The sequence below is a fragment of the Geotrypetes seraphini genome, chromosome 7 (genome assembly GCF_902459505.1).
Source record: "Geotrypetes seraphini chromosome 7, aGeoSer1.1, whole genome shotgun sequence".
Taxonomy (NCBI): Eukaryota; Metazoa; Chordata; class Amphibia; order Gymnophiona; family Dermophiidae; genus Geotrypetes; species Geotrypetes seraphini.
This window is the reverse complement of record NC_047090.1, coordinates 149,709,520-149,723,195: the sequence shown is the minus strand read 5'-3', so window position 1 is coordinate 149,723,195 and position 13,676 is coordinate 149,709,520. Positions and strand designations below refer to the sequence as shown.

Below are 13,676 nucleotides of genomic sequence, written 5' to 3'. Positions count from 1 at the left end.
TACCATAAATAGCTGAATATTGGAAACCCCCCCTACATTTAATATATTTCTTATGTTTGCATTGAAACCTTCTGACGGTAGAGGCTTCCCTTTTAAACTGGTGAGATCCAAATGTAAATTTAATAAATACATTCCTTTAATGCACATAAATAGATCACCTTTATCCTAGTAAGTACTGATATGGCACCTCTCACCTGTAATTCTACTGGAGGATCATTGCTTTCAAGAAGAGATTGAATCTCAGCTGACTTCTCATTAAATTGTTCTATTATCTGTTCTTTGGTTTGTAATTCAACCTGAGTAAAACAGAAAAAAAAGAGGGGTTATATACAAATATATATTGTTTGCATCCATTTTTGCTGTATTTTAATATTGATTAAGATATCACTAGGGGTATATGAATAATTTTACGGAATAGGAATCATTATTATAAAATAAGATTGGCGTCAGGCTTGAGATGCTTTGCGCCATAACTGGTATGTGGTATGCACAAAAAGACATACGAGAAGAGACTAAATAGGATAGTATTTAAACATCTGTTTCATATATCCCACTAAGATATTAATATACAAATAAGTCTTTTTCAGAGACAGGGAAGTGAGAGAACTAAAGGGTGTGAATTGAGGTTACAGTGTGGTAGACTTATGAGTAATATCAGGAAATACTTTGACATGTTCAGGGTGGTGGATTCCTGAAATGCTCTCCCAAGAGTCAAGGCATAAGACCTAGGAAGTCTTGTCAAATATTTGATTTTCACTGTAGGACTACTAAGGCCTAGATTCACTAAACTCACCGATCCAATCCGTGGGTGATCCTTGGCTGGGCGACCGATTCACTATGAGTCCTTATGCAAATTACCGCAATTGGAGGCACACCCCACATCAATCCCACGGATCGCTGCAGAGCAATCCTGACGCATGCGCAGACCATCTTCTTTTCCTGTGGATGAGGTCCATGCATGTGCTTGCTCTCCGCACAAAGAGGGGTTTTAATGGCACAGAACACGCTTTAGCCAGAGCTATATGGAACAGAACAGGCTGTAGCCAGAAACAGAACATGCTTTTAACCCACGGGTTAAAACCACTGCAGGGAAGGGCAGCAGAGAGCAAGTGAGTCGGCAGGGACAGGGCGGCAGAGCTTGCCTTCTTGTGCTTTTTTGCACAAGCGAGATGAATGCTTTATTTTGTTGGTTTTATTTTTGTTTTGATACTGGGCTTTTAGGGCTGCAGGGCTGGGATTTCAGGGAGGCAGAGGGCAGGACAGTCGGCATGGACATGAGTGACCGGTCCTCAGCAGTCGCTTCTTTTTGGATCGGCCAGCCCAATCAGAGTTCCTTCTTCTGTTTAATGAATCGCTACCTTCCTATTTTGCATGCATGGATCGGATCAGGTGGGAGGTTGATCGGCCAGGAGGTTAGTGAATCGGGTCGGAGAAGGCTCACAAAGCTTAGTAAATCTAGCCCTAAGTCTAGGTCAGCCCACATCCTGTCCTAACCACTCCTTCAGAAATGCCCCTTTCAGCTCTGGGCGCACAGCGGGATTCAGAGACCTAAAAAGTTCCTGGATACGCCCAAAAAGTTATTTCAATTATCGGCACTTGGATGACTTGTCTTTTAGGATATGCCTAGCCAGTCAATTTATCAGGTTACCCTCCATGAGTATGCACAAGATTGATTTACATACAATGGAGGCACTGCATGCTTATTCACACGTATAAATTTTCACATGTGCAAATAGAGCCAAACTATTGCACAATACCTCTAACTGCAAAGCTTCTTCGTTGGTGAACTGATCCTCCTTAAGTCTTTTAAGTTGTAACTCTGTCCACTTTTCAATGTCACAGATTGAGTTCATGAATTTTTCCCATAAGGACAAAGCTCTTCTCAGATTTGCACCATAGCTTTCAATCTTTTCATTTATCTGCCGAAAGGTTTTGAGATTTGAATACAAAAATTCTTAGCAGCAAAAATAAAAGCACATCAAGCAATTTTCTATATGCTATAAGAAAAAAAAAATTGCTATATAATCAGACCAGTATTCAGAGGGAGTCATGCGTTGGCCACAAACAAGGCAGTTCAATTAAGTATTTGCTTACAAACACAAATTACAAGTAATTATTGTAGCAGCTTTCCAGGTCTCGCTGCGTCTGTGTAGAAAGAACCGACATTTCAGCCATCATGCTGTGGCTTTCTTCAGAGTATACCTGGAAGAGGCCTTAGGCGAGCTTAAGCATCCCTAGGCGTCTCCCTAGGGCCGTGATAGATGCCTGAAACGTAGGCCAGCAAAATGCTGGCCTACATTTCAAATAGATGCGGCCGCTAAACTGATTACGGCAAGGAAATCTCCCTGCCATGATCACCTGAGTTACTGCAGTAGGGAACCCCCGAACCCCACTGCAAGTCGGCCAACAGGAAGGATGCCCACTCCCTCCTGTCACCACACCCGAAACCCCCCCCCCCCACCACACACACACACACACTGTCCACAGCAGGAGGGAAATCCACTCCCTCCTGCCGGAACCCTCCAACATCAACCGGCAGGAGAGATGCCTACTCCCTCCTGCCAGCACCCTCCCTGAACACATGACCCTCCCCCAAAGCCTCCCGCCACCACCCCCATATCTTTATAAGCAAAGCCAACCAGAGGAATGCCTACTCCCTCTGGCCTGTAGGCCCACCTCTTCAGAAGGGTGGGGCTTCTTCCTGGTGCATCCTGGGATGCACTGGGGAGAGGCCTAAGCAGTGTTCCCGCTAAGGTGCGCTGGCCTGCGCGCGCGCACAAAATATTACATCGCAGCGCAAAGTTTCTCTTCACAGCGCACACACGCGTCGCAAAGGTAAGGGGAGGTAAGGTAAGGGGACGCATTGGGGGGATTGCACTTCCCCATAATTGCCATGCTTCGGTTCCTCTTCTTCCTTCCTTCCTCCCCCCCCCCCCCCCGCGGGACCCTGCGGCACCATCAACTCTTACTCCCTCTAATGTCGGCCCTGCAGCTCCAGACTTCCTCGCACCTTCTCCCCTCCCCCTTTGGATCGCTATTATTTTAAATGTTATAGCCGCGGAGCTGTATCCATCAGTGGAGATGTCTAACCTCGGCCTGCCCCGGAACTCTTACTGCAACAGTGACTTCCTGTTCCTGCCTAGATGGGCGGCTGCTGCAGTAAGAGTTCCAGGGCAGGCCGAGGTTAGACATCTCCACTGATGGATACAGCTCCGCGGCTATAACATTTAAAATAATAGCGATCCAAAGGGGGAGGGGAGAAGGTGCGAGGAAGTCTGGAGCTGCAGGGCCGACATTAGAGGGAGTAAGAGTTGATGGTGCCGCAGGGTCCCGCGGGGGGGTGGGGGGGGGAGGAAGGAAGGAAGAAGAGGAACCGAAGCATGGCAATTGTGGGGAAGTGCAGAGCTGCAGGGAAGAGTGTTGCGGTACCCAGCTGGAGGGAGAAGGAAGATGAGGGAGGGAATTAAAGGAGATGCCAGGGCTTGGAGCATAGGAGGAAGGTATGCCAGTCTAAGGGAAAAGGAAGGGGGAGATGTGAGAGCATGGAGGGGGAACGAAAGATGGAAGAAAAGGAAAGGAGAGAGATGCCAGAGAATCAGGGAAGGGGAGATACCAGACTATGAGGAGAGGTGTGGGAGAGGGAAGGCGAGGAGAGAGATGCCAGACCAATGGGGTGAAAGGAGAGATGGAAGGGGGAGGCATACAGTTTCTGGAAGGGGCATAGAAGGAGAGAAGATGCCATATAGGGGAAGAGAGACGGCAGACAGTGAATGGAAGGAAGAGAGTTACAAGAAGATGAGGAAAGGAGAAACCACAGAAGACAAAGGTAGAAAAAAATTTCTATTTATTTATTGCTTTAGGAGACATGTGTCACTGTTTCTGTGAAGCATTGTATGCAGAGTCCAGCTTCTTGCTGGTTCAATTTAACCTTTGTCTATGTATTTTTATTTTATCCCCCCTTTTACAAAACTGTGAAGCGTTTTTAGCACCAGCCTTGGTGGTAGCAGCTCTGATGCTCAGAATTTTATGAGCATCAGAGCTGTTACCTCCGTAGCTAAAATCCACACTACAGTTTTGTAAAAGAGGGAGGGGTTAGTTTGTGATTACATATTCCTTACTAGGCGAAGGTGTTTTCTGTGTTCTGTGTGTTCGAAAGACATGGTTTTCTGTTAGGATTGACGGTGTAGGATTGATCTGTGCTGGTCTGGCTTGTTTAGTTTTACAATGGGTGTATTGATGTACTGCTCACTGCAATATGTAAGATGCTGCCTTTTCCTAGGTACTCATGTGTGACGTGTGGTTTGTTACTAAAAATCATGTTTTTCTTACAGATGGGGGGGGGTGCCAAAAAATGATGGGCCCCGGATGTTACATATGCTAGGTACGCCACTGTATGTAAAGATACCAGAAAGCTGGCGTAGCAAAAACTTCTAAGTTTTGAGTATTTAACCCTCCCACAATCTCACGGGCACTCGTTTCAAGTTTATTGAGATTTTGATTTAAACGCAATATCAAATATTTTCAATGCGTATAACAAAAATAAATTTGGGGAAATAAATAAAACCATTTGAACCAGTGTTCCCGCTAAGCTGCGCTGGCGTGCGCTGGCGCACAAAATATTACATCGCAGCGCACACGTTTCTCGTCACAGCGCACGATCGGAAGAGGCGTACGGCAGATGGCAGGGCGGCGAGAGGAGAATCGGGCGAGTTGGCTCATAACTTGCTGGCGCCCGATATTTTTGGCTCACGGTGAAAAAAGTTTGCTCACAACACCCGCCCGCTTAGAGGGAACACTGGGCCTAAGGCTCTAATTGGCTCAAGCACCTAAGGCCCCTTCCATAGGAGGGGCTTTAAGTGCCTGGGCTGTCCAGAGTCTTATGCCTTCTTCCCGGTGCATTCTAGTATGCTCTGGGAGTGGCCTAAGACTCCGATTGGCCAGATACCTAAAGCCACTTCTGGCCGGCCTTGCTTATAAAGGTATGGGGGGGTGTTCCAGGTGGGCTTTGGGAGGTGGGGTTTCGGAGGGTGGGGCATCATGGGTTCAGGGGTGTGCCAGCAGGAGGGAGTGGGCATCCCTCCTGCCGGCTGACTTGCGGTGGGGTTCTGAGATTCCCTGCCGCTGCTGCTCAGCTGATTGCAGCAGAGAGATTCCCTTGCCATGCTCAGCGGCAAGTGATTCTCTAAACAGTGCCTGTGACATGGATCCCGGTTAGAAAATCGGGGGTAGATGTGATTCTGTAAAGGACGCCCATGTGTGGCTCTCAAAAGCCACTCAGGCGGCTGCTGAGACCAGGCGTCTTATACAGAATCAGGTATATAGAGTATATTGGATAGATTAAATCTTGGCAAGTAACACTTCTCATTCCAAGAAACGAGTGTTTTACATACATCCAGCCATCTGTCCACTAGATTGTTAGCTTCTTTTTCAAACGGTGGTTCTACAAAGCTTTTCATCTTACTCAGCTGGAACTGCAGCATTTTACCGATATTATTCACTTTCTCGACCTCTGCCGAATGCCCACTTAATTTTTCAGTCAGAGCTTCAATCTGGAAAACAGACCACATACATCTGTACTCTGCATTTAATTCAACTCCAGGTAATGAATTAATAATTACAGTTCCCTAATACTTCAAATTAATCTTTTTAGAGCACTAATGTAGTCACTTGTGTGTTTGGTTTCATTTAGCTCTATAATAAACACACAAATTTTCACACAATATCTGCATATTGGGGTGTAGTTAACAGCAGCCCGTCACAATAAGATAACATACATTGTAACATAGTAGATGATGGCAGATAAAGACCCGAATGGTCCATCCAGTCTGCCCAACCTGATTCAATGTAAATTTTTTCTTTTTAGCTATTTCTGAGCAAGAATCCAAAGTTCTATCCGGTACTGTGCTTGGGTTCCAACTGCCGAAATCTCTGTTAAAATCTACTTTAATAAACAATATTGAACTAAAAAAAAAAAATCTACTCCGTCCCATCTAAACCCTCCCAGCCATTGAAGCCCTCTCCAGCCCATCCTCCCCCAAACGGCCATATACAGGCACAGACCGTGCAAGTCTGCCAAGTACTGGCCTTAGTTCAATATGTACTATTATTTTCTGATTCTAGATCCTCTGTGTTCAAGATGATTATTTTCTTGTTACCCTCTGAATAAATGCATATAAAGTTGATTTGTATACATAAAAAATATTTGTCTTAATCAAATTGAAAAAAATTTCCATAAATTGTCTCAAAACAAACAATTTTTTTTCTATGCACACCCCTAATGGCTCTTATACAACTGTGTGGCTGTATATGTACATACAATTAGTTGTACCAATATGAGCACACAATTTTAGGCAAACTGCAGCTACAGTAGATATTTTTAGGGAAACAATTTAGACCAGTGGTTTTTGATGCAAAGCCCTTGAGGACTCTGGGGTGAACCACAAAATCATATTTTTGGTGTGTGCCATAAATGCTTAGTCCTAATTTTGGTCCCCCACCCACTCTTCTTTTCTCTCCCTCTTGAGGATCCCCATTTCTCCCTACATCTCTGGATCTGTATCCCCCAACCTGTAGTCTGACATCTGTCCTTCCCTCCAAGTCTAGCATCTCTTCCACTCTCTTCCTTTTACCCAGTCAAATCTGGTTTCTCTGTTATATAATTTTAAAATTTTATTTCAGTTCTGTTCTTTCTTTATTGTTTTTTGCTTTCCTATTTTTTAATGGCGTTCGTTTCCTATTTTTATATATTTTGTACACCGTGCTGTTGGCATAATGAAGTGCGGTTAAAACTTTTAATAAACATAAACATCTCTCTGCCCTCCATTTACTCCCCTTTTTGTGGACCCGGCATCTCTCTCTGCCTCACTCCCTCCTACTTGCTTGTCTTCCCAGCAATAATGAAGACAGGCTCCCACTGGCCAGCCTCAAGGGGCCTCTTTCTGTACATTCTATCCATGCAGCAGAGGGAAGACCCTTGAGGTTGACTAGAGGCAGCCGGGCGTCATCGTTGCTGGAAATACAAGCAAGCTCGTATGACCACCAGGTGGGGAAAGACAGGAAGTAGGGAGGAGAAATGCCAGGAGAGAGAAAGAATCCTATTGAACCAGGCAAGGGGAAGATAGGGGGATGGACAATGAGATATGCTGAGCTACAAGTGGGGGGGGGGGAATTCTGGCACCAGGTGAAAATGCAGAAGGAAGAGAAGAGAGAGGGGAGAAAGTAGACACAAGCAGGGACAGAAACACAGCAGAGAAGCTGGATGGGGAGGGAACATAGGGATAGTGATACAGAGAGGTAATTCTAAATGAAGGTGAAAGAAAAAGAAAAGGGGGAAATGCTGCATATAGATGGAAGGGGAAAGGAGAGGGAGAAGAAGATGGAAAAGATGTATGGAGGGGAAGAGAAGATATGGTGTGCATGGATAGAGGGGAGGGGAAGGGAAGAGATTGAAAAGAAGATAGATTTCAGGAGGTGGCAAAACAACGAAAGAAAGCTGAACATGAAAGATTAGTGCTGCTGATGGATGCAGGGTGGAAAATGAAGAAGAAGTAAAAAAAAAAAAAGAATTTCCAAATGAATTTTCTTCATCTACTGAGAACTACCTTGTCCTTCAAGCATGCTGCTCTTTCCCTCATTCCCTTCCCCATTTCTGTTTGTGAGCAGAGAGAAATAAAAGCAGAAAGAAAACAGAGGCCACCTCAGAGGGGTTTCTATGTTTCTGTTTCATTAGCCCCTGGGCCTTGCATTGATGAACATTGATATACATCATCAGCTTGATATCTCAAAACTATAAATGCATTTTGGCTAAATAACATTGAAATAGCACTTCATATTTTCTATTAATCAATAATGCATGCTTACATCTAAATCTTGTTTATTGCATGGAAAATACTGGCCTCTACTGGTAACCACTCAGACTAAAATGGATATATTTGAATTTTCATATACTGTCAGGACATTTCCTTAACAGGGCACCTGGTAGGAGCCTACACTGTATTCTATAAAGTAATATAGGTGCCTATTTTCCTTTATATAATACAAGCATAACTTATTATTAATATTTTAAGTTTGTCCTTTGGAAAGAAGTATAAGGAACCGCATCTCTCGGAGGACACTCAGGATAGTGTGTAATACGTGGTTTAATGGGAGAATATGGAAATCCTGCTTACTGTGTACCTTGGCTACGGTGAATGTTCTAATTAGCTCTTTTTTGTGTGGCTTTGTTACTTTTCTTGTGTGAATAAAATCCTGTATATCAAAATATACACATTTAGAGGGAAATTTTATAAAAGGCATTCAAAATTTGGCACTTGAAAAAACAGCACAGAATATTTTCATTGCTAAAACTTCAGCATGAAGTAGCGCCTAACTCAGTGCCATATATGGAATTTCCCCCTTAATATTTAGACATAAGCATTTATGCCAAGCACAGAGCTGACATGTTAGTACCTAACTTGCAATATTCTATAAGTTACACACACAAGTTTGAGGCCCAATCAAGCTTCACCTGTGTGTACACCCCTTTGCAATTACATGCTATCTAAGCTCTACAGGTGGAGTTTTTGCACTTGTATGCACATGTGCGCAAATAAGCACATAAATTCCATTATTCCAAACATTTATGCATGTTCTGGGTAAGTAAATAAATGCCTTTGTAACAGAACTGCTCCCAATGTTTCCTCACAAGGTCCTACACATACACATTCTTAAATATTACTCCTTCCTTACATAGGTGCTTATGTTGCCTCCAAAAAAGACTTAAAATAGGCATCTTTTTGGATTTCTCACATAGGCATCCTTTGTCCTGTTATAAAACTACTGTATTTTCACGCATATAACGCGCGCGTTATACGTGTTTTTACAAACCGTGCATACCCTTGCGCGGTATACGAGTGAGCGCGTTATACAAAATTTTTTTTACATAGTTCCCCCCCCCGACATCAGATTCACCCCCCGCAGGACCGCTCGCACGCACCCGCACCCCAAAGGACTGCCGACTCCCCGACACGATCGGGGCAAGAGGGAGCTCAAGCCCTCTTGCCCCCCCGACTCCCCGACACGATCGGGGCAAAAAGGAGCCCAAGCCCTCTTGCCCCGCCGATTTCCCAACTCCCCGACAATATCGGGCCAGGAGGGAGCCCAAGTCCTCCTGGCCCTGGCGACCCCCCCCTCCGCTAGTTTTTCGGGCCAGGAGGGAGCCCAAACCCTCCTGGCCACGGCGACCCCCTAACCCCACCCCGCACTACATTACGGGCAGGAGGGATCCCAGGCCCTCCTGCCCTCGACGCAAACCCCCCTCCCCCCCAATGACCGCCCCCCCCAAGAACCTCCGACCGCCCCCCCAGCCGACCCGCGACCCCCCTAGCCGACCCCCACGACACCCCCACCCCCCTTCCCCGTACCTTTCTGTAGTTGGCCGGACAGACGGGAGCCAAACCCGCCTGTCTGGCAGGCAGCCAACGACGGAATGAGGCCGGATTGGCCCATCCGTCCCAAAGCTCCGCCTACTGGTGGGGCCTAAGGTGCCTGGGCCAATCAGAATAGGCCCGGGAGCCTTAGGTCCCGGGCGGTCGTTGGGGGGAGGGGGGTTTGCGTCGAGGGCAGGAGGGCCTGGGATCCCTCCTGCCCATAATGTAGTGCGGGGTGGGGGTAGGGGGTTGCAGTGGCCAGGAGGATTTGGGCTCCCTCCTGGCCCGAACAACTAGGGGGGGGGGTCACCAGGGCCAGGAGGACTTGGGCTCCCTCCTGGCCCGATATTGTCAGGGAGTTGGGGAGTCGGCGGGGCAAGAGGGCTTGGGCTCCCTTTTGCCTCGATCGTGTCGGGGAGTCGAGGGGGGCAAGAGGGCTTGAGCTCCCTCTTGCCCCGATCGTGTCGGGGGTGCCGCGGTTGGCTGGGGCAAGAGGGCTTGAGCTCCCTCTTGCCCCGATCATGTCGGGGAGTCGGCGGGGCAAGAGGGGAAGCAGCAGGTCACCGGTAGGAGCTTCTACATGATGGGAGGGGTCAGGAGGCTGTGGGGGTGAAAGCGGTCCTTCAGGGTGGGGGTGCGTGCGATCGGTCCTTCGGGGTGAGGGTGCGAGTGGTCCTGCGGGGGGGGGATGAATCGGACGTCGGGGGGGGGGCATCAGGCTTTCAGGGTGGGGACAGGACTTCAGGGGGAGAGGAGAGTTGGGGCGGGCGAAAGAAGAGTCGGGGTGGCCAGAGGAGAGTCGGGGTGGGCGACTGGAGAGTCGGGCAGCATGCGCGGTATACGGGTGTGCGCAGTATACAAAAATTTCTGTACATAAATTTGTGTTTTCCGCACGCTATACCTGTGTGCGCGTTTTACACGGGTGCGCGTTATCTACGTGAAAATACGGTACTTCCTTTTCATTCATCGCAACATCCAGACGCTGAAATCAGGGCCAGATTAAAGACTTTATAGACCCCAAGATAAATGTACTGATGTCGCCACTCCACCCACCCCAAATAACTTTATGATGCCTTATAAATTAGAGCAAAGAGTTAGATTAAGGTTATCGGAGGTCTTTCTTATTAAAACTGGAAGCTATTGGAATGGTTTAAAGCCTGGCTGTATGCTTACTGGGCTATCCCCACCCAAGTGATAGAGTATGATACATCACGTATGTACTCACCTTAGAAATAGTCCGCTGTAGGTTGCCTTTGCCCATGTAGGAAGCCTTTTCCTGAATCATTTGCTCTCCTTGCTGAATAAGAGCAGTCACGGTATGCTTGCAACTCTGAAAATCTCTGAGTAGGTCCGTTACTTTATTGCAATCTTCATGACTAGCAGAGAAGAAAATGTTTGTGCAATTAAATTATTCAATTCTATATTATAATTCAGCTCTCCAGTATTCCTTTCTTTGGCATCTAACAATTGTTTGCAGAAAATCAGTTCTAGACATTATTTAATTGTTCTTATTCAATAGATTTTTAATAGGGGTATGCATTCAGTCTGTTCAGGTGGTTAGAAATTTCAAGTACACAGAAATTGCTTGTATGTACGTATACCTACAAATTAACATATGTACACATTTATTGCATTAACAAATAAGTTCTTACCTACATATAATATGTGTTTAAAAAACTTGACTAGATGAATCAAATTTTAAAAATGCATGAAAATCAGGAATACTTTTGATGAATACAAACTTAGGCCCTCTTTTACTAGGCCGCGTTAGAGGTTTCTACTGGGGCCCAAAGCGCTAAATTGCTCTGACGCTCGTAGGAATTCTATAAGCATTGGAGTAGCATCGGAGAATTTAGTGCTCTGGGCCACGGTAGAAACCTCTACCTCAGCTTAGTAAAAGGGGAGGTTAATTTTTTAGGCTGTGCACAACCCTAGGCTTTTTTAAAATTATTATTATTATTATCATTATATGTTCAGGCCCTGGGCCTCTGCACATTTTAGTTCACCTAAGATACAATTAAGCTCTGGAGCATGTTGCCAGAGGTTGTGGTAAGAGTGGTTAATATAGGAGGAAAAGTCCATAGTCTGTTATTAAGACAGACAAGGGGGAAGCAACTGCTTGCCCTGGATCAGTAGGTACAGCGGTATATAAGAAATAAAATTATTATTATTATTATAGAATGTTGCCACAGTTTGAGGGTTTTTTTTGCCAGATACTGGTGACTTGGATCGGCCATCGTGAGGACGGGCTACTGGGCTAGATGGACCATTGCTATGACACAGTAAGGCTATTCTTATGTTCCAACCCCACCCACAGAAACAAAATTCAATCCCATTTCTACTCCTGAACGGAATGTGCTCATTTGATAAATTTACTGCACTTCCCAAATGAGCCTATACAATCCTCAGTAGTGTGCCTATGCCAAAACACTGTTACGGGAAGGTGGGGAGGTGGGGGGAGGGAAGAGGCAGAGGAGGGCTGGGTATTGGTTTGGTCTACGCACAGGAATGTATGCTCAAACTGACCTGAATGGGAAGCGGTATCCTAAAAACAGCCAAGCTTATATGGTTAGAAAGGTATACAGGGACTCAATGTAAATACCAGTCAGAAAAGGAATTATGTTAATAAATGAGAGACTGACTGTAATAGTATTAAATACCAGTGGGGAGAGAGCAAATGACTCCTAAAAACGCTCAGAAAAAGTGAAACTCTGAAAGGGAGGTGGATACCTCCCCTTGAGGCAAGAGTTTACCGTCCAATCATTGCATTTGCTTCGTAGAACATCACTTTCTGACCACTGGTAAAAACTAATATCGTTTGAATAAACTCTGTTAACTTGACAAAAAATTGTTCAAAGTACTTATGCACAACTCTTGCTCATTGGAACAATGATTCCATGCACTTATCTGTATCAACTTTAAAGGTTTGTAGTTGTAAGGGCACTTTGGGGGGTCTCAACGCGGCCCCGTTTCGAAAATTCTGCTTCAGGAGACCCAATACTGCAAAACTACACAATGTTAAACGTGTCTGTCCAAGAGTCTGTCCAAGAGATGATCGTTTGTAAAACTTCAAAAATTTCAGACGACTTAAGCTTATATGGTTGACAGCTGGGTGGTAGATCCTTAACTTCTGCAGCATGGACAAGAGCAACTGGGAAGACTGTTTAGGCCAACTGGCCCTTATCAGCTGCCATCTATTGTGTTAGTATACTAAATCAGGAATGCCAGTAATCTCTTCCAGACAACCACTACACTTGTCCTACGATCTAAGCCTAGCAACTATGATCTTTCAGGAAGAACTAAAATGAGGTCGATATTCAAAAAGATTTTAAAGGTGGGCAGAGGATCCTGGCTGTTTAAATCACTTGTGAAGGACCAGCCAGTCGTATTCAGTAGCCCTTAACTAGATCGTGCTGCTAAAAATGTCGTTAGCGCTTGCTGAAACACCGCGGCCAGGTTGATTTTTTTTTTGTTAGGGTAAATTCCAACATGTATCTCCGCTGCCGGCTAAACTCCATTGGCTACCGATACCTTCCAGGATACACTTTAAATGTGCTTGTCTAACTTTTAAGATTCTATTAGGCATATGGCGCTCCTTTTGCAAAGGAGCGCGGTTTTAGCGCGCGCTAACCGCTACTGCCTCCTTTTAAGCAGGCGGTAATTTGTCCGCTAGCGCCCGCTAATCTTGTGCGTGCGCTAAAAACGCTAAGCGCACCTTAGTAAAAGGAGCCCATGGTCTTTACTTGTACCACTTTCCTAGAATTCTCAAAGACTGGGTCTGGTAAGGACTACGTAAAAACTTAGGGCTCCTTTTATCAAGGCTCCGGGGATTAACACAGAAACATAGAAAATGACGGCAGAAAAGGGCCACGGCCCATCTAGTCTGCCCACACTAATGGCCCACCCCCTAACTATCTCCATGAAGTAGCGCGTCGGACATTTCATCACGCTCTAACCCCCGCGGCAGCTTAAAATCCTAACGCCTCGTCAATGGAGGCGTTAGGTAGTAGTGCGGCAGGCGGTTTAAGGTGCGTTAAATCGCTACCGCGCCTTTTTTAAAAGGACCCCTTAAACTTTCTTTTCCATCACTTAAAGGCATTGTTTCTACTGGCAAATTAGGGGAACCTTATTCATTTAAACTAACAGAGATATGGAACGATACTCCCTTAAGGTTAAGAGAATTAGGTCCACCTCAATCCTTTTGCAAAAATTTAAAAACCTGGTGATTTTCAAAATTGTAAGTTTGTTTTTCTATTTCTCTTTAATTTA

The 13,676-nt window shown here is 45.6% G+C and overlaps 1 protein-coding gene across 7 annotated transcripts in view; it reads right to left on the bottom strand.

Annotated features, from left to right (window-relative positions):
- The window catches only part of SYNE2 (spectrin repeat containing nuclear envelope protein 2), a 654,322-nt gene that overhangs the window by 458,657 nt on the left and 181,989 nt on the right, over positions 1–13,676 (bottom strand). For all 7 annotated transcript variants that reach the window (XM_033952730.1, XM_033952735.1, XM_033952736.1 and 4 more), the window contains 4 exons: positions 10,633–10,783; positions 5,391–5,549; positions 1,758–1,919; positions 195–296 (listed from right to left, as the gene is read on the bottom strand). In XM_033952730.1, the coding sequence (XP_033808621.1) occupies positions 195–296; positions 1,758–1,919; positions 5,391–5,549; positions 10,633–10,783 (574 nt within the window). The remainder of the gene's footprint in view (positions 1–194; positions 297–1,757; positions 1,920–5,390; positions 5,550–10,632; positions 10,784–13,676) is intronic.